The sequence below is a fragment of the Triturus cristatus genome, chromosome 5_2, assembly GCF_964204655.1.
Source record: "Triturus cristatus chromosome 5_2, aTriCri1.1, whole genome shotgun sequence".
Classification (NCBI taxonomy): domain Eukaryota; kingdom Metazoa; phylum Chordata; class Amphibia; order Caudata; family Salamandridae; genus Triturus; species Triturus cristatus.
The window spans coordinates 578,426,136-578,447,987 of NC_140588.1; the positions used below are offsets into that span (position 1 = coordinate 578,426,136).

General features: G+C 43.9%; 1 protein-coding gene across 5 annotated transcripts in view; it reads left to right on the top strand.

Moving 5' to 3' along the window:
* LOC146829023 (uncharacterized) overlaps nt 1-21,852 on the top strand; it is a 308,530-nt gene that overhangs the window by 204,710 nt on the left and 81,968 nt on the right. For 3 of the 5 annotated variants that reach the window (XM_085607655.1, XM_085607653.1, XM_085607654.1), the window contains exon 7: nt 1,771-4,044. The exons of the other annotated variants lie outside the window; for them this stretch is intronic. In XM_085607655.1, the coding sequence (XP_085463781.1) occupies nt 1,771-3,341 (1,571 nt within the window). In that variant the 3' untranslated portion in view covers nt 3,342-4,044. Of the gene's footprint in view, nt 1-1,770; nt 4,045-21,852 lie in introns of those variants that run through there. 5 annotated transcript variants of the gene reach the window in all.

The following is a 21,852-nucleotide window of genomic DNA, read 5'->3' on the forward strand; positions in this document are numbered from 1 at the left end:
TGCCAGCAATGTAGTTACTAGCTAAAATGAGGATTTGCTCTTTCAGGCTCATTGCTAGTAATTTAAAAAAAAAGGGCGGGGGGGGGGGACACACATGAATGGTATAAGTCACATCACAGGAAGCAGCAGCTGTGTTTTCTGTTGAAACCAGGCTGACTTTCTAGTAAGGATGGAAGCTTTTTTTCCGCCTCCTTTCTCCAAGAGCCTATGTGCGTGGGAGGGGTGCGTAGGGAAGAGAGCACAGCCTGCTGGGAATTTGCTTCTCTCTTTTCTTTCTCATTGGTTCTAGCTCTGTGTTGCAATCTCTACTTAGACAAGCAGCACTTCGAAGACCGACAAATACAAGTAAAAACGTCTGACATTTGCTCTTGGTCTTTGAATGCACTGGAATGTGACAAGATAACAACAAGCTTTACAGGTTAGTTTAACAGAGGTCGAAGTGATTAAAAACCCGAGCTGCTCGTGTAAGGTGCTGTTAAAGAAAAAAAAAAAACAGTTCCTGAAGCATGTGCTATGATAGGACATGCATAAGGCTACAATTACTAGGGTGATGTTCCGTGCAAGGGAACAACCAACAAAAAGGAGGGACAAATAGGAAAGATTAACCACTTGGAAGCAAGGCTTTTTAGGGGACACTCATAGAAACAAATGAAAAGCAATGGGTGGGCTGTAAGCTCACTAAGTATATACAACGTGTCTCGAAGAGACTACGCTGTCTAAACGAGGCCTAAAAATGATGAGATGACTACTTCAGATTGATACTGTTTCCACAAAACATACTGTGGTGCTGTGTAGCAGAGCCGGCTTGTTTCCATGTACTCGTATTGTTTGAGGCCTGGCCGGTATTCTGCTTTATATAGGCCTACCTCCGTCTTATAAGATAGCAGAAAATCAGCACCTAGTAATTCAGCGCTACAAAATGAACTACAAAATGAACTGTGTAGTTCTCTAGCTCAGAAAATTCTGGTTTCCTTATAGTTTCTAATTTTAACAGTTGTGGTCACCTCTAAACAGTCCTTTGCTTTAAGTTATGTCACTGACTGGGAATTGAAGTTATTGAATGTTAAATTATTGAATGATATTTCGTTGGTCTTACAGTGTCAAAGTTTCTAACCTCTACCACCATCTACAGTAAGCTTACACTGTTCACTCTCTCTACTTAAAGTGAGTCAAGTGGCAAAAGGGAGTAACTTAGTTGACCAATTTGAGTGCAATTGTATTTTGACACTGGGCCACTGGTGATGTCAACAGCCACACAGTACCCTGCTGAGTAACTTGACTGCCCCAGGGCTGAATAAAAAGGCCTCAAAACTTGCAGATAAAAAGTATGTTATATTTCAATCTTCATGGATCATTTTTTAAAAATGTTTGTGATTTTTCCTTAGTCCCATCTTTGCAAACCTTTTCTCTTTTATTTAGTGTGTGCACTCCAGCAAGAATGTTAGACTGAATTCAGCAAATGGTCATTTTCATATATCTTATTCTCATCAAGCACGGTTAAATATTAATCATGTTCAATACACTGCCCATGTTTTATTGTTCTCTTTATATATGTGACAGTAGTGAACTCCCAATTGCAAACGATCCCACCTTTTCTGACTCGCAGGTTAGGGGCCTCTTTGTCCATTGCAAAACTGCCTTAGCATTAATTACAAACAAATACAACAAAGTCAGTTTCTATTTTTAAAGTAATATTCAGACAACGTATTCCATTTAACACCTTCTGGATTCAGAAAAAATGATGGCTTATTTTTCCTTCTGTTCTAATAGAGCCTGGACCAAAGCAAATGAAGGAAGAAGAGAGGTCTTCTGAAGAGCCTGCTGATCAATTTACTGATAAAGCTTTAAGCTATGAACGACAGAAGATGCCTCGAGATTGTAAAGGAAATGTTTCAGAATATATCTTAGACAGGATCAGTATATATGAAACCGGGTTCTGTATAATAAATGATCCTTTTGTGGTGATGGAAACCCCGCCTGATGACTCTGAAAAGCCCAAAATCTACAAGTGTAACAAATGTGGGGTATGCTTCAGGAACACCTATCAACTTGGGCTTCACATGGTGGTCCACAAGGGAGGGAAGTCCACCTTAGAGACAGTTTCTACTGAAAGAGAGAGAGCATTTTCATGTCCAGAATGCAAGAAAAGGTTCCTTGACAACTCTAGTCTTGTTGATCACATTAAAGTTCACTCCAAAAGACTTCGGAGTGACAGCAAACGCACTATGCCTGCTAAAAGGATGAAAACTCGTACAGATGGTGCAAAAAACGATAAGCAGGTATCCAGCCCAAAAGAGTCACAACACGGATACAAAGAATGTGGGAGTAAGTTGAACGACAACTCAAAACTTGAAAATCATGTTCTGTCCTACCCAGTGAGGCAGCCATATGCTTGCACTGAGTGTGTTAGTTGCTTTTTTCGAAAGTCTGATCTAATAAGACATTTGCAGAAGCATGTCGAAACAAATCGAGAACCAGTCACCTGTGAGGATACCTCATTTAACAGTTCTAGCCCTACAAAGAAAATGGCTTGTAACACAGAAGTTTTTGGTGAAGTCATCACTCCCAATGAAAAACATGCTTGTGACAGATGTGAAAGAACATTTAATTACAGGTCGAGTCTGTTCAGCCATCAGCGGACCCACTGTGATCGTCCATATGTGTGCAGTGAATGCGGCAGAGACTTCATCCTCATTTCGACTCTTAACAAGCATAAACTGACACACACTAACCCTGTAGAGAAACCTCACCAATGTAGCGAATGTGGTGAGCGCTTTGAACACACCTACAGCCTAGCGAAACACCGAAAAACTCATATCATAGACAGGCCATATCAATGTTATGAATGCGAGAGAAGCTTTACACTTAATGCACATTTAATTAGGCACCAAAAAACCCACAGAGAAGAGAAAAGGAACTCTGCTCGCCTTCAGCACCTAGCGAACGTTCAGAAGGAAGGAGAAGCTGAGAATGAGATCAATGAATTTTTCTCACCTGGCAATTTCAATGTTACGCACCCAAGTGCAACTGACTCTAATAATATCTTGAAGAATATGCCACCAGGCAGCACCCATGAGAGGACACAGATAATTGAGGCAAATGGTGGCACCAGTATAGGAGACATTACTGCTCTTACCCGGTACCAGGAAATCCACCATCGAGTAATAGATTTCGACGACATCTTTATAGACATGGAATTACACTCCAAGGAAAATGTATTTAATACACCCATTGCTAGTGTAAAAGAACGAAAATTACAACGGTGGTTTACATGTGGTAATTGCGGGAAGCGCTTTAGTGAACATATCCTTCTTATTAAACATGAGAGAATTCATATATAAGAGACCAAAAGTGATTGATCTGAAATAATTTGGAGCAGACTGAAGAGAGAATGAAGATGTGGTGATTTTCCTTTGACTACTGCTTTTCATTTTCTCAGTCATTCCTGTTTTTTAAGTTATGCGTCTGACTTGTTAATGCAATTGCTCATGTTTATAAAAGTGCCCAGTTTGACTTAAGCAGAGCTTCATTGAAAATGGAAAGTTGTACCAACAAACCGCTATAATTTCGATTGGTCCAAATTCGAGATGCCTCTCCTATTGACTGACAAACAAAACCTGACATATATTGATAAAGAGTTCCATTTGTGTCCAAACAGTTTAGAACAGTCTACTTTAGAAGTGGAAATGACATGGTTGCAGAAACTATCCACATGCAAGCTTCACCAAAACAATACCCCACATGGTTTGAATCACTGAGCCCTTGAGTCATTTAAATTAACTGTAGTAAGACTAAAAGTAAATTATTTTACAACACCAAAATATAATGAATCATTTCGGCATCAAAGAGCAATGTATCAAATTCTGGATTGTTTAAATGCTAGGAAGAGTGCAGATTCCCTGAACTGGGGTTTTGAGGGGGGAAATAAATGTATGTATATATAAATGAAATATAATTTATGTGAGTGAAAATTAATATGGCACAATGAGGCGTTATTTGGAACAAGTGTACTAATAAAAATAGGTTGATGCCTTTTTTACTACAGTGCTAAGGTCAAATGCCATTTTATTCACAGTACAGCGTAACTGACTTCAGAAAACAATATTTATTGTCGGAAAGATTCATTGTAAACCAGTTGATTGAAGAAAACAACTGTGACCATACTCAAAATCCCTCGTTTTTGTGATTCTAAGTGTATGGATTTACCCATTCGTGCTCTGGATTTAGTCAAATAGCTTTGTTTATAACAACTGCACACAGAAAACAGCATACCCTAACCCATACATGGGGGTTGGTCACTCATGGCAGGTTTAGTGGTGCTCTTGCCCTACCTTAAGTTCTTGTAACCATGTTTTTACTAGATGAGTTGTCATGTCAATACAGCTTACTCCACAAAGATTGGTGATCAAATACATTATGTTGGCACAGTGCGACTAATATGGCATCTCTATTGCCACAGATGCCTTGCAACAAGTGCCAGTTCAGTGCTCCAGTTACAGACATTGCCCATACTACAGGTGTGGCGACCAGTAGGTGGCAGATCACCTTTCACACCTTTTGGACTGTTTATGGACCAACTGGCCTTTTAGGGTTTGATTACGTTTGTTTGTGAAATATGGTGATGTTACAGCACGGGGACCTGAACTGATGATTTTCCCGTATTTCTTATCACTATTTGTATCCAATTAGATGAAGAGTCAAAAGTGGTGATGACTTTAATATGATCTTTTTGGGGCATTGTGCCATTTCTATTATATTGTCCCTGGGATTATTAAGAAGTCATTTTAAGTGCTTGTTTAACAATCTTGTGTGGTCATCAATTCACAGATAATTTATCAACCATATCAGAGGCTTGTTTATGTTCTTGTGCGGAGTTAGAGTTATCCATGTATATCAGGAGTTGCCTGAATAGTACACTCGGGCATTGAGAACTGGGATGAAATGTATTACAGTCTAGTAGAAAATTGTGAGTCTTTGGTTTAGAGTGCATTGCGATTTCAAGAATCCTTCCTAACGGACAAATTATTAAATTCAGGAAAATAACCAACTCTACTGTATGACCAATTAAACTAGGAATGGCCATCCTGGGAGTTAATACAGAAAAATAACTTGTGCAAATTAATGGTTTTGGACCGTGTACACATAACATAGTTAATGTAGCATTGAACACATTTTGAGTTTAACTCTAATTGTATTGAAATCCATCTAAATGGTTTTCAGATGGCAAAACTATTGTATGAAATGCTGCTTAAAGGGCATTTAATTCTTGTTTGATTGTGCTCATAGTTATACCATTGGGGTGTATGTAGGAACTTTTTCACAGCTATATTTGTATGCCTCTTGGCTCTGACACCTGAGGGAGAATTTCATGGAGACTATTAGCTAAAAATGAACATCCACAACCATCTTGGTCCCACGTTAGTTTACCCTTCTGTAGCAGTAAACGTAGAGCATTTTCAACTCCAGTTGTTAGCCAGATAGAATGAATGTAACTGCAGAGGATACCCATGCTGGAGATCTTTGTCACAAATAAGTAAAATTTTTGTCTTCAGCAGGGGATACCAAATAGACTTAAATCCTATGTCTGTGGTGGCCTTGGAGGTCCATCTTAAGGGCATGCCCGTGGGAGAGTTTGATCCTACTTAAATACCCAACTTCAGATTGTTATCTAGGAGTATTGGCTGACACCCTTGCATCATTATAAATGACGTTTTGTGAATGCTAGTGTTTGGCAAACATTGAAAGATATGGATGTCATTATTTTCTGGCCCTGGCCAAAGGAATCCTCATGACCAACATTTAGTTAAGACCATTCTTCCTGCTTAGTGTAGTTTATAAAAAGAACGTCCCTTATGAAGAAAAGGGCACATCTTTTCTGCAGTCACTAAGACTGATTTTTCACCCCTTTTTCTGGACTATTTTTACAATATTTTGGAAGATTGAAGTGTCGAAATGTGTTTTCTCTCATCCACTTGTATGTTTCAGCAGCGTAGCGACTTCTGGAGTGTGATATTTATTCATTCTTGCAGCTTTCAGATTGAGCTTGTAATATGACATCCTCAGGCAAACCATTTTTACTGGTAATTTTGATTTGTAAAAATTACTCCTTGGCTGCCCTAATAAAAGACATAATAAAACCATTGACTTTTTGCCAGTTGGTAGCAGCACCTCTGCTCCCTCCCTACCTCTCCCCAACCCCCTGGCATTATTTTAACCTTCGTGTTTTTCTCTGGTTTTCGCAGTTGGATTCTTGACTGCTGATCCTCTCATTTGGTCTGATTATTTGGACCCATCTACTTGAGGAATTTTTTCCCAATCCAGATGTTTAAACCCATTATGAAATGGAATAAAGGTTAATTTGGCTGCGTTGAATCAGAGTTTTAAGAATCCACCTGACTCTTAATATAGTATTAATGACAGCTGTGTCTGTCTTGCAACTTTATACTAGATGTTTTCGGCACTTTTCACTGATAAACTTAAAAGGCTAATGCACAGGATTGGAGCCATGTGAGTCCCTCAGGACATTGGCTGTTAGAATTAGAATAGAAACCTTTGCAGCACAAAACTCAAAATCATAACCATAAAGGTTTATTCAAAACGAAAGAATTATTTCAAAAGGGAAAAAAGTCGTTAGATTCAAATCGGCACCCTTGATGCAAAACAATAAAGCCATTTGTGAGAGTTTGTAACATAAGGGAATCAGCCAGAACCAAAACCTAGTTCAACAAAGAATGAGCATAAAGCTACTCAGTTTGTAAGTCAAGGGAGAGTCTAAATATAAATAAGTGATGGCGCGCTTGAAAGTAGAGGTCAGTCTTCATCTGATGGATCCTTTTAGCTGACTGAAAGACAAGGGAACAAATTTACAATTTAACTTTTCGTGTTGCCCATTTGGCTCACAATGAGGACCAGGAATTGGTAAGTAAAGTTTAGTAAGTTTATTTTAATGTATTAATCAATCCAATGTAAATGCATTTCAAGAGCACATTATAAAGATATAAAATCATAACCGGCAAGCTGAAACTCCAGAATAGGTTCAGTCTTAGTAGCCTAAAGCATACTAAGAATAATCAAAGCAATACAGATACTAGGGAGCACAAATTGGCATTTAAAAAAAACCTCATCGTTCTTTCTAAACATGAACAGATTAAAATATCATCTAATCCAGTCACTAAGTTAAAATTAGAATTATTTAGAATGGGGGTCTCGAAAGATTAGGGAATAAAGGAAGGAAGGTGTCAGTGAAGACTTCAGTAGAAGTCTTCTGAAAAGGGAAATCCGTCTTTAGCATGAAGCTACACACTCGTAAGGACAAAAGTATGTGTTAAACTCCCTGATGACTCAGGCTTATGTAAATCACTGTGGTGCCATTAGTGACTGGAACAGTAATTGCATCTGGGGCACTGCGAACAGTAGGGTTAGCAGGGATATTAAACCCTGCATTATATCCCTTCAGGTTTTGACCCGTGTTTACTCCCGTATTTGCTGGTTCAAAAGGGTACTCCAGAATTTCCAAAGGGAGTTGCACCACTTATTCCCTCAAGTTGAGCCTCATTATATGGGAGCTGACACACACCGATAACAACACATCCAAGAAGTCCTCGCTGGAGTCATTATCTTCGTCTGTACTCTCTTTATCTTTCGTCTTTCCTCCCTTCTTTTTATTTGGCTTTCCTTTCTCTTTATCAGTCTATTCACTTGTCAAATACAGGGTACAGTCTTGCTCCCTCTATCATGTTAGTCCCCACTTTATTGTTCCCCATCCCATGTAGCATCTGCACTAATACACTCTCCCTTTCGGACTCTTCCCTGATATCTTTCCTTCTGCTTGGCATAAGCTGCACGCTCCCAAGCATTGAGTGCTTCATACTGTGCGGTTTTAGGTTGTGGTTTCATCTCATACAATACTCTCCTCAAATTTTCGATGATTCTCAAATTAAATGTGCCTTAGCCTGGAAACATGAATGCAACTTCTTTCTCTGTGATCTTGTCATTGATTTAGCCAAAAGGATGTGCCATATAATGACCTGGCGTATATTCAGGTGGTGCCTCTTCTCCTTCTCGAACAGGTATTTTCACATCCCCCTTAATTAGATTTGGTATAGCATTAAAACATTTTATTTTTCAACAATTTTATCAATAATTGCAATTAGAAATCCGTGCTGAACCTGAAAATTACTCTTTACCCACAATTCTCATTCAGCAGCAACAACCAATAAAAGTGCAGCACTTTATAACGTAGGCAACCAATAACTGCGTGGCTCAACACCAACTGACCAATCCCAGCATGGCACAAGTTGACGTCAGTCTCATTCCTCACAGCGGCCACCCTCCCTTACAATTCTTCATGAACGCACTTGTCTCAATACTAAGCATGCAAAACAGAACGCAAAGCAATTTCAACAAATAACTTTGTCTGCTCCACTAAAGACATTAAAGTACTCAAACGCACAAGAAATGGTCTGGAGTGACACTTTCCAATCTACTCTGACTCATACTCGAATGAGACCTCGACCAGCGGGGAATCACCTAGATTGGTACAGGTTCTGCCTGTGCAATAGTATTCACTACACCAAGCACACCTTACTCTCATACAAAGATAAATGTCCCTATCTCAATTGTGCTGTTGATGATATCTCGCGATGAGCACCACAAAACTTAGCAGACAATTAGAACACAGTGTTTTCTACACCAATAACTTATTACCATCCCGGGATCATAGGCTGCACCGAGCCCAATAACAGCTTCAACTTCTCTGCCTTAAATGCCATACTCGCACAACAACTTTAAACATTACCACATCATACCTCACAATCTCTGCAAAACACCACAAGCTAGACATAAGCAGTTGCAACACATGACCCTGTTAGTACTCATTCCTCCGCTGTTACAACTCTCTCCTAAACTGCTGAAGTTCCATCAGCTTTCCAAATCGAGCCATAGGCTTTAGGGGTTTGGAATGAATTTGCACAAGTCTAGAATGGGACACACTGAACTCCCTGCTTCAGTAAAAAACATCTGACGAGCTGCCATCTGAGGGTGAGGATGGAAGCAGAGGTTGGTCTTCATCAGATGAATTCTTTTAGCTGACTGAAAGGCAAGGAAGTTAACAAATTTACAATTTAACTTTTCGTGTAGCCCATTTGGCTATACAGTGAGGACCGGAAATCGTTATGCAACATTTAGCAGGTGTATTACAATTTAGCAATCAATCCAGGGTAGGTGCATATCAAGAGCACATTATAAAGATACAAAAAGATAACCGGCAAGCTGAAACGCTGGAATAGATTCAGTCTCAGTAGCATAAAGCATGCAAAGAATACAGTCACAGCAATACAGATATAGATCAGAAATTGGCGTTCCTTAAAGAAACTCAGATCATCCTTTCCAAACATGAACATATTTGAGGGTCATCTAATCCAGGCTCTAAGCTAAAATGAGAATAGTTTATAATAGGGTTCTGGAAGGATTAGGGAATAAAGGAAGGTAGGTAGGTGTCAGGTTAGTGAAAACTCCAGTAGAAGTCTACTGAAAAGGGAAATCGGTGTTTAGCATGAAGCTACATACTTGTAAGGACACAAGGAAGGAGAGGTCTATACCTCTTCAAGTCTAAAGGGATCTGCCCTAACGCCTAACATTGTGAGCACTAATTAAAACCAGAAAGTTCCAAGAGTATCCATATCTCTTAACACGTCACCAGGAACCTCAATTATTCCTCTTACTCACAGTGTTCATCTGCAACATCAGTAGGTTAATGGTTACATTTTTTATTATGCTTGATTAATTAAAACCATTGCATACAGTGAATACATACAAAAATAGAGGTTCCTTATTCATAATACAATGAATTAAAACAATGATAAAAAGCCCACGTTTATACTGTGAATAAGACGATTTGAAAATGCTCTTTAAAAAGTGTACTCCTGATTATGACATTCTTCAACATAGTGGGTGACATAAACAGTTAAAAGTTCAAATGATAAGGAGTTGTTAGTTTGGACTGCCAACCTGCCATTGTCCTCCCACGGTGCTTTTTGCTTTACACAGAGCTTGATTTAAAGTACCTGGACCACAATGGAGTGCTCTTTCTAAGCTTGGGGTAACTAACTTCGAGTGATGCATTTTTTAAAGTGCTAGTGCAGCCGTGAAGTGCTCTTCAAAGGTTTCGCAGGACCGACTCAGATAGTGCCCAGTTCCACTGTAATAGGTTGGTTCGTAACTAGTGGCGAAGAGTTTTTCAGTCTCTTTGCAATAATTTCAAGAAAATGTGGAAGCCGGCAGTTTAGCTGCACTACCGCTGAATTAAAGCACAGCTTTACTGCCTGCAGGACCTGACACTATGCTGCCTGAATATTGGTTTTAATAGGGTATTCCTTATGTCCCTTAAATTGTTACAGATACAAATGACATGGAAAAGGTCCTCCGCGCTGTCGCCTCCTCTCCTTTCCCAAAGCGGTAGAAACGGGTTAATCGGAGCAAAACCCAAAAAGAGTTTTAAGAATTTTTCCTCAGTAGCTGTTTTTATTCCCGTTTTAAAATAGGGTTGGGGTTTAAGGACTTCATAATTATTAAGCACTGCCCAGCCATGCGCTCGTTTAGTTTTATTTTTGTCCTCTATAGCGGATATCAGTCAAGATGCCTTTATAACTATTTTTTTTAAATGAGGAGTGCACCGTTGGAGTATTTCACAGATCTATCAGACCCAAAAGCTTGATGTATTCCGGAAAATATTCTCTGGCTGGCGATTTTCCAAGGCTGAATAGCTCGGTCCAGAGACGATTATTCAAGGATCCTTCCTCGGCTCCTCTGATTTTATGCCAACATTTTATGTAGGCTCCTTTCCACAGACTGTTTTTGTAGCCCAAATTCCAGCAGTATTTGGGCCGGGGAAACCGATCTGGGGAGATGAAAAATTGCTCAATAGGAGTTTGCTGTTATTTTGATTTGATAGAGAAGTCTAGCCGCAGATTCCTTAACTTAGAATATCCCCAGGCGTCAGACTGGACCTGGAAAACTTTCTGCAGCAGCAACTCTGCGCGCCGGGGGCGGCGCCGCACTGTTCCACCCTGATGTCGTCCACAGATGTGACGTCAGCTGAGCCATATATGCCCCTCCCAGCGCGCTGTCAGTTTTCTCCTTTTCTGCGTCCCAACGCGGATCCTGGAAAACCAGCAGTTCCTTGGCCTGGTTTTTAGCCCTTTTCGACACCTTCGGTGTAGCAGGGACAGTGTACAATGCCTTTGGGTTTTAAGGCTTGTGAAGCCTGTGCGCGTCAGATGTCTGGCACTGACCCGCATCTCATCTGTATGTGGTGCCTCGGCGTGCACCACGACTCCAAAAAGTGCGATGCCTGTCAGAGGATGAAGCCCAAGTCCCTCAGAGAGCGCCGTATGAAACTGCTGGCCGCACGACTGTCCGATCCAGCAACTTTGCGTCGCCGCTCTCCCCCTCCGGATCGGACTCAGTCCAGAGGTCGTTCCCGCGAACGTTGTTCGAGGGCAGGCAAGCGCAAGCACAGGCGGCAAGCATGGAGGTCTTCCACCCATTCGCGTACTGCTGGCGCCCGCTCCTCTCGCTCTATGCCAGGTAATGGAGCCCGGCAGTCGCTTCCTCCATACCCTCCTCCGGGGGTTGGAGCGATGCGTGCCCAAATGGAGGCTTATTCTATTGCACTCCAGTCGTACTTTGGGTCCCCACCTCTCCCTGGAGCGCATTCGGGTCCCAAACAGGTGGAGGGTACTCATGTGGGGTCCTCGCCGGCAGATTCTTCCTCTGCGCCGGCTGTGTGCCTCGACTCCAGTTCCGGAGAAGATACGACACCGACGGGTCACGACCCAGTGGGTCCTCCCAGTCGCCTGTCCAGCCCACCACGTCAGTCTTCGCATAGCCCTGAGCGGCTCCCTGCGCTGAAGTCGAGGCGGCACCCGCCCCGATGCCCGACTCGAGGCCCGGCTTGACCAAGCGTGCACATTTTGCAGTGGTATCGATGCAGGACGGCGTCCAGGTAGAGTCCCCTCTGGAGGTCGTCAACGTCCAGACGACTCCAACCCGGCGTCAATCGACGCCGGTGCCACTGTCCAAGCTTCCCCAAGAGGTTGCTGCTCCCCCCGACTCCTCAGATGTCGCTGCGACCTCCACACGGTGTCGATCGACGCCAGTGCCGGCAACAACGCCTCCTTGTCAAGAGGTTGACGCTTTTTTCCTGTCAGTGGTTCACTCCTGTAAGTTATTGTTGCCTGTAGTTTAGCTCGCAGGACGTTTAGCAGATGTCGAGCATTAAGTCCGGCAACTTCTTCTTCAAAGGCTTTATAGCTAAATAAGTCATAACTCCCTTTCTCCGCAAGGATTCCATCTGCGGTTTAAAGGAATTATTATGATCTAGAGGTATTCCAAGGTACTTGTAACTTATTGCCTGGTCTAAACGCTGCAAAAACCAAAGGAAATGTTGGACGGAGTGTTGAACATTGCAAGCACTCACCCCCAGTCAACTGATCTGGGTTTAATCCATCACCGTTCTTTAGCCCACTCTGCCACCCCAGTTCAGACATGGCCATATGCAAATCAGTCTGACCCTGTGCCTAAACGCTGCCCATCCAAGTACCAATTAATATTATTATTCTTGTTGTAATTTACTCCCATAATTTTAGGGGTTTTTAAAAATTTATTTTTAAGGTATTCTGTTGTGAAAAACTATGAGTCGCATCCAGGAGGTGTTGGCGTCCATTAGGGGTCCGGCTTATCAGGACTAAATCATCCGCATAAAGCAGGTTTGATAGCGTCGTGTTTCCTAGTTTTGGGGTATGGGATATGCATCTGTCAAGTTCCCCTGGAAGATCCACTTGGAAAAGGTTAAAGAGCAAAGGGGCAAGGACACGCCCTTGTTTTAGCCCCTTTGAAGTAGGAATTCTTTTTGAAAGGTGTGTCCCAGCACCTAGCTTTATCCTGATCCAAGTGTCAGTGTGCAGGTGCTAAAGTTGGTCTAAGAGAGGTTTGGGTATCCCCCATCCGTCCAGTTTTTTGCCAGAGTTTGATTCAATCTACGTGGTCGAAAGCTGCTGTGTAGTCTATAAAACAAAGGAATAGGGGGATATTTTCCTTCCTTCGCAGCGTCCATAAGCAAGGTTAAAGCCATAATGTTGATTATGGTACCTAGAACTTGGGAGAACCCTGTTTGTGTTGTGGAGATTATATGATTTTCAGAGGCCCAGGAGGCTAATTCGTCTAGAATAGTCCCCGCGTAGTATTTAGCCTCGTTGTCGATAAGGGCGATTAATTGATTATTTGGAGCACTCCTTTCGCTTTGTTTGTAGATTGGGCTAATAATTGAACCTTTCCAGGACTCTGGGATCATGGACGTTCTAAACACAAATCTAAAAACTGGTACTTGTGCCTTACTCCAAAATTCTGCATCGTGTTTATACAACATCGGTGGTATGCCGTTGGGGCCAGGAGCACCTGCAGGTCTGTCCCTAGCTATTTGTTTCCATAGCTGCAGAGCTGATGGACCATTGCGCTCCTCTGTTATAATTAATGGGCCGTTTGTGCCTAGGAATGGTTCCATCTGCTGTTGTATTGGCCCAGGGTAACCACTTTGCTCTATAGTTGCAAGGTTGTAGGTTGTTGCTTCCCTTATGGAGCTGCCGGCGCTTTCGTGCCCCGGATATTTAGAGGTGGCATACATTTTTTGCTGAGTTGTTTAAGTGGTTGGATAGATAATCCACCCAGGCCGCTTCAGGTATGTTACAATTTATACCTGGATGGTTAGACCGCTGTTGTATATTAACTGTATGCCAAAACTTGGCACTATTGTTCTGGTTTGCATCGTAGAGGAATTTCGCCCACAGTTCGTTGTCCTTGGTTCTTTTGTTTTCCCATTTCTTTTTCTATATTAGTGCCTTTGATTCTCAAAGGGTGCGTTGCAATCTCAAGTGTTGTGATGATTTACGGAGTTGCCTAAGGGTTTGATTTATGGTATGTTTTAATTTTTTTGAGGCCGGACTCTTTGCTGTCCTTATTGGGGTGACTGTTGTTTTCCTCAATTTTGGTCCGGTCCAAGTTGCACATTTTTTAGCCGAGGGATGTGATGAAAATGTCCCAAGTTTTCAGTGGCTGGGCTAGATTGCCCTTCCCTTGATTGAATAGGTCTTTAGCAATTGTTGATATTGCCTCTGTTTCTGGAATTGAATCTTATTCGTTTAAGGTTTACAATTTCTTCAAAGACAAAGGTTTTACAGACCTGATAAAAGAGTTGAACTTGCTTTGAGTCTCACTACTAGTGGCATATGGTTGCTGCGTTCATTGTTGCCTATTTTAAAAAAGCTGATTTCGTTGAACAGAGTTAAAGTTGTAAAGGTGAAGTCTAAATGGGAGGATACTTTGGCTGAATGGTATGTGGCTGCTGGTGGTTTGTCCCCCTCAAAGCTGCTGTTTAATGCTCTTAGGTTTAGGTGCTCTAGTTCCTGGAGCAGGTACTTCGAGCATTTTGTTGGCTTGGTTTTTGTAGGGCCCTGTGATGAAATTCCCCATGCGCCAGTTAGATCTTGCGTAGAGTCCTCATCTTGATCATTCCCTAAGAGATGCATATTAAAATAACCTGCCAAGATGATGTAGTCTGTGTCCTCTTCTTCCATTACTCTTTTTAATTCGGTGGCCATTTCTCTCGCTGCTTTTAGTTTCTTTTTTTTTTTTTTCTTAAGTGCAAAGACAAGTTACAGCAATATAGAAGAGACATAAATACATCTCAAATAGTAGACATTAAACAACATTTGATCATAAAAATACAGTCATGGAGTCATGGCAGTTAATAAACAAAAATAACTGAGTCTTAAAACAGAGCTAATTTAGGTCTGCTGGGATATCCAAGCTGTGAGTGGCCCCCAGATCCTATTCCCCTTAATCTTCCACTTCCTGCTTCTACGATCATACAGTGCGGTCTCGAGCTTATAGATATGCAGAAACCGTCCTTTCCATTTCTGGAAGGTCGGTGGGAGCGGATCCAGCCAAGCAGAGGCAACACACAACCTATAAACTGACATCGCAATAAAAATGATCTCCCTCCCAATTCCCCTAACTTGTTCGTCTATTCCTAATAACATAATCTGAGGTGAGAGTAGAATATCTATCTTCAATTTGTCTTGCAGAAAGCCTATTATTTCCCTGGCTGTCGATTCTAGACCTGGGCATGTGGAAAATATGACTCGTATCCCCTCCTTCCACCCTGCATCTAAAGCACCGTGTCCCCTCTATTCCCCCCATTTTATGATTTTTGAGGGTGTTATGTACAAATAGAACAGGGTTTTATAATGCTGTGACTGCAAGTTAGAAGAACATAATATTGAGCCCCTCCTTTGCTAATGATTCAAGGTGTCCGATAACTCTAGCCTGACCTGCCACTTCAAGCTGTGTTTATCCACATCATCCAGGGACTCTTCCAGTAAACAACTATATAACCGAGAGATTGAGGGAATCTCATCCTTCATTAGTAGTTCCATTAAAGGGACCCGTATAAACCCTACAGCACCACCATCTTTCTTATATAAAAAGTCCCTCATTTGCAGGAATTTGGAAAAAGTCCTTGGCACCAATAGTAAATCTTTCCTTAACTACCTCAAAAGATGCAATATGATCTTCAGCCAACAGATCCCCTAGCATACATTAACCAGCCTTCCCCCATCTCACCAGGCAGCCATCTTGTAGGGCCCTGGGTACTTGATCATTCCCGATGAGAGGTGTATATCTACTGAATCTGCCTGTTCCAAGCCGATTCCGAATCTCCACCCAATTCCGATATGCTGTGATTTAAGGTCTTGAATTTTGCCTCTGGAGACGAGTCCATGACCCGACGCCGGCCCGGCACCGTGGAGTCCGCCACAGGCACCGGCATGACCTCGACTGGCACCAGAGGGGACACAGAGACGACCTCCTTCACCACTTGTGCCCTAGGAGAAAGGGGTGGGCCGGCTCCGGGTCGGCCAAAGAACAGTGCTGGAAAGGTGCCCACTCAACCTCCGAAGCAGCCGCCTGCATGGAGAGGCGTGAGGGACCCAGGGACGCGCCCCCGGCCTGAGTGGTATCAGCTCGGCTTCTGGCAAGGCCGCCGCCTGCCCAGAAGACCGAGGAGGACTCGGGGGCGAGCCGCGTGTCCCGGCGACCTCCCGCGACACCACAGGGACCCCCTCAGGGTTTGCGGCGAGGCAGAGGCACTGTGGGCCAAAGAGGGGACACCCATAGGGCCGCACCCTGACGACACCACACCTCCAAAACCTGAAGCCGAACCCATCGACTCCGGGGCCGGAGCTGCCGGCGACTCCACGGAAGCCCCCGTACATGGCAAGGAATCCGCGGACGTCCCAGGAAGAGGAGGAGGGGCCAAGGAAGCCTGTAGAGCCGCAGCATAGGCCTCCATTTGGGCCCTGGTCCCAAGGAGAACCTGCGCCCTTCGCAGAGCGGGGACCAGGCCTCGGGGACAAGGTAGAAGACTTACCAACGAGCGGGCAACACCCTAGGGGCCTCGTGACGGGCGATGTCGGAATCAGAAGCGGCGATTCTTGGACCCTTCCACGGGGGACAGACAGACGACACCGATCTGGACAACCGGGCCGAAAGGAGCATCATCCGGCGCTCCTGCCGGGACTCAGGCTTCAGATGCTGGCAAGCGTCGCAGTCCGTGGAATCGTGGTGCTCGCCCAGACACCACATGCAAATAGGATGAGGGTCCGTCACTGACATCTGACGCGTGCAAGACGAGCACGCCTTAAAGCCCGAAGGCATTCCCACACTGTCCCACAACGTAAAGCGTGAAAAGAAGGCATGAAACAGGTCAGGGACTCGATCCGTATCTGCGTTACATGGGGAAAAGAAGGAAACTGATGTCAGCTCGCCGGGGTGGGGCTTATGTGACCTCGCTGACGTCACGCCCGCGGACGTCAGGGTGTAGTCGCAGGGTACTGCCCCCGGCACGCAGAGATGCTGGGGCAAAGAAAGTTTTCCGGATCCAGTCTCGCGCCTGGGGATAATTCTACGTTAAGGAATCTTCGGCTAGTAGTCTCTTTCAGATGTCGTCTATATATGATTTTGTAATGGCCATTGCATTCATTGTTGGAGAAACATCACCTCCTGAGGCCACACTACAGTTCTACAGTTTAGCCCTGTCTCTACCCCCCCCCCCCCCACCCCAATTCTCTGATAGTGTTTTTAGCCTTCCTGCCTCTCTTATTTGTGTACCAACACTGTATCGCAGGGTCTACCCCCCCCCCCCCCCCCCCCCTAGTATTCTAGTATCACCCATCTGGCATTTTTATCCTCTGATTTTCTACCTCATATAACACTGTTGCCTTTCAATAATATCGCTACCCCTTTAGTTTTAACTTCCTGTGTGGTATGACAGACATTCTTCAACCCCAATGCATTCAGAAGGTTACTATCCTTGCGGACTACATGTGCATCCTGTAAACAGTACAATTCCGCCCTCAACACCTTTAAATTTTCTTGAACTTTCCTTCTTTTAATATTATCGTTCAACCCACAGATATTAATGGTTGCGATGCGGAGTTTAGCCATTATCTTACATCATATTTCCCAACCGTAGAATAGCCCATCTTTTGCAAACATCTCCCCCATCTATTGCCATATGAATTCTGAATTCTACGATCAAAAGTTGTCAGAATCTTCAAACGGAAATATAAATTTTGCTGTAACTTAGTAACCACCTTATGTGTGCATAAAATTACCCATCCCACCCCCCCATATTGAAAGCAGTCAGACCTATCAGGTCTGTGTGATCAGGGCCGGCTTTAGCGCTTGGGGCGCCCAGTGCGACAATGTTAGTTAGTTAGTCCCCCCCCCCATGACCACCTCCACCACGGATTCTCTCACTAGCACTCTTTAACAGTGACCATGTCCCCCATAAACACACTCTCCCAGATGCATTGAATTAGTTATATAGCGCCACGCATACCAGTGAAGGATGTTGCATCACACACACATTACACAGAGACAATCAAGCATGTGTGAGAATCAGCTTATATGAAATGTTACATGAGCCAAAGGACTAAAAGTGTAGGAGTCACATGTCATCCATACTGGTAGGCCATAGAGTGCTTGGTGTGGCGTGGAAAAAGAAACAGCATAGTTGGGATTTTTTTTTTAAAAGATTTTAATAATAACAATCTATTTCTACCCAAATGAACCCTTTTTGCAAAATTAATCTATGCTCTAATGTATACTTTGCAGTGTGTATGCAGCTCTATGATGAAAGTTAATACCTCACTCTTAAATATTAGGATTTTAAATTCTAAATGACAAGTAACAAAAGGATTTCGCTTTTAAAAGCAGTAACCTGCTGATCTATTTACATTATATGCACTCTGTAATCTACATGGTACACGTTCTGTGCAGCAGGCATATTAACCAACTTCACATAAGTCAAAACATCAACTATAAAAAACTCCAATCTCTCTCCCAGAAGAACATTAATCACAGGAGTTAACTTGACAAACTTGACATTTTTGTGAGTCCTGGTAATTGCGGAGAAAGGGAAAGCGGCAGCAGGTGCTTTAAAAATATAATAAACTTACAAACTCAGCGCCCCCAGGAAGCCAGCACCCGGTGCGGTGGCACCGGTCGCACCGCCCTAGAGCCGGCCCTGTGTGTGATGTTGTTAGTGTAGCACCTCACGAACTCCCTACCCTATGTGTCCCCCCCACTACCCCCTCGCAGTGTGCAGAATTCGTGCCAACTAACTAAAGTTCTCTCCCCGCCCAAAAGAAAAAAGAACAAGCATTGGCATTACCAATAGGTCTCGCCTTAGGGACTTTATAAGTGTCTGGCCATGCAGCACATTATCCCCCACTTGCATGACCACACACTCCAACAACATATAGTATGCTGGGATCAGTAGGGCAAATCTTGTAAGAAGAAAAGTGAACAGACGAGGCCTACTCGTATTGGCTACTAATAGCAGAACTGGAAGAAGCGCAGAATCCGACATGGGTAATCTTAAAATCTAAGCAGTTTGGAGAAAGAAGACACTGTCAACAACCATAGATGCAAGCTCCACTTCAACAGCAGGCTGTGCTCGGGCCAATCCAACCAAAACTGTTCTTTGCAATGCAAGAAAAACAAACAAGGGAGCTAAATAAAAAGAGGCATGGCACAGCCAGTCCTGGCTGTGTCACAGTGATTGTTGACTCAGTTTCAGTCATGCTGCCCAGCAGCTGCACTGCTGTACAACATGGCTAAAAAACATTGACAAAGCCAGTAGTACTCGTGTAGGTGAGACCTGACTTTGCAAATCAATTCCTTCCTATTACAGCTGCCTCCTATATCCCAACTCCTGTAATGTTTTAGCTGTGTGGTCAAACAGTGACATTTTACTACTCACCCTCATTTTACAAACTGTGGAACTCTTCGGACAGGGCCACATCACATATTGGCATGTGCATTTATTTTGCCCTGCAGGTCAGGTCCTTTAGCGATGCTGTGCTGGATGTGCCTGTCTGTGTACACCCCAGGCATGCTGTAGTTCAGTACTCACAACAGCGCTTGACAATAATAAATGGCTTAATTGGTTCTTGTGTGCATATCCCACAAAAATAACACACAAGTGATAAAGATGGTCAACAAGGGTTTAGCTGTGTATGCTGGTTTAGGCAAACAAAGCGCTTCCTGCTAACTTTAAAAGGAAACCTGTGCCATCCACCTTCCTGGTGCTTTTGCATTTCTGATTGTTACATTTGCAAGGGGATACCGAGTCTCAGACCTAGGTCATTTGCTACACCAAGATATGGTCCAAGATATGGCACTATGCGTCCCCTTACCCCTCAAACCAGTGGCAGTAATATGGAAACGGAGCTTGGCGAGACATATCATGGACCCGACCAATATTCTGAAACAAAAACTGGAGCAGTCACAGACTCCGACACAGACGTAGGACTAACTGTTTAGACTCACCATGGATAATCAATAAAGGTGGGCAATTCAGCACTCCGCAACACTGAGGAAACACTACACTTGACAACTTATTAAGCAAGAAGGATGATGAGACCTGAGAGTTCCAGTGACTGTGAACCACGGCTGTAACGAGTCCCCAGCAGCTGGTCCCAGTCACTGTCAGCTGAGAGGCGTTCTGCCCAACCGGCTGTGGCAAAAGCACAGCCTGAGGAGAGCAGTGAGTTACAGGCTTTGGCAGATGCTGTAAAATTAAATATATTTTCAAAAAGGTCGGATATTACAGACCAGAGAGTGACTGTGAGCCACAGCCTTGACGACGAGTCTCCAGCAGTCGGTCCGGTAGCGGGGCATCATGAAGAGAGGGGAGGCACGGGTGACACATGCAGTGGTGCAAGTAGCTGCGTGCTTCCAAGCTAAACTTAGAAACAAAACTGCCATCCGCTCGCCCACTAGTGCTGACTTAAGTCCTGTCTTGGTAAATGGACACAATGTTGCAGTCATGTGACACACGTGAATGCCACCGCAATGTTGCAGCCAGGGAGCCCAGCTCATCCCTGGCCGGCGCGTCTGGCCTCAGTAACACCTGGCAGATTTCAAGTAAAGTTTTAATTAGTCTCAACAAAAATTCAACATTATGGTGGAAGTGCACTGCACAGTGCACAGCAGTGCAGTCTCTCACATGCTTTATGGCTGCCTGAGCAGTCTGCGGTTTGAGTTGCTTTGCTCAGAGTGCTAATAGCGTCCTTCGTTCTAAAGTAAAAAAAAAAAGTTACAAAGACATGAAACACAAAGGGACAAACCTGCAAATGACGCCAATGTAAATAAATAGAAAAGAATGGAAGGCAGGTACCATGTTTAAAGATCAAGTGCGGCATGCCGCGAATGTTGCTAAAGTAAATAAATAGAATAGAAAGGCCGTTGGCGGGCAATGTTTAAAGATAAAGTGAGGCGTGCTGCGCTGATCAAGTGATAAGATCAAGGGAAATGCACGTAGTGAACAAGGGATAGCGAGGGCAATGAGGCAAATGCAAACAGCTGTTTACAAGCACTAGTGGCAAGTAAGTTTGGAATTTAAAGTTTACCAAACTCAGATTGGACGACTGCTGCCATGTTGAGAGCACCAGGCTGTGGCACGCCTGCACCAGAGACACCGGGGCCATGGTGTCTGTCTACTGTGTTGATGTCTGTGGGCGGGGCTAGCTGTTCCATGGCTGTGTGCTTTTCCGAAAGAATGCCCCCCCGCCCCGATGGAGAGCGAGGAAAACATGGAGGTGAGGTGTGCACGTCCTCTTACTTGTTTACGCTGCTTTCGAAATGCATCAAAAGAAGCAGCCATGAGGGGCAAATTGGTAACGGGCAAGTAGCGACCTGGGAGTGGTGGTGGGGGTGGGTAGCGGAGATGGGTGAAGGTACCGTGCTGTGGCAAGCTCAGCGGAGTGAAACTGAAAACACAAATACCACAAACAAAGTGCATAGTGACGCGGCCGTGAAAGTGATCGCAATCGTCCAGTCCATTGCACCTGTGATTATGGGCAAATCAACGTGCCAAAAGAAAAGTTTCCTTGTGTAACGTAACTAGTAGTCATGCAAAGCGCTCCAATAACTTTGGATAGAGGCTGCGCTATAAAACTGTAGCAAAAAATAAATAATATGGGGGTAGAGGGTGAGGTAAGCGGAACAAAAACAGAGAGCACGGGTGGCAAGAAGCACGCAGGCAAGCGCACCAGGAAGGAGGGCAGGCAACAGAGAGTAACAAGCATTGGCCGCGCGGCCGTGAAAGTGAGGCGGCCGTCAAAGTGAAAGTGATCGCGATCGCAGGCTGTAGGGGTGCCCGCGAGCGATGCACTTAATGAGCAATGACAAGAGAGGAAAGCCAGATGGCGCCTCTGCTCGTAACTGTGC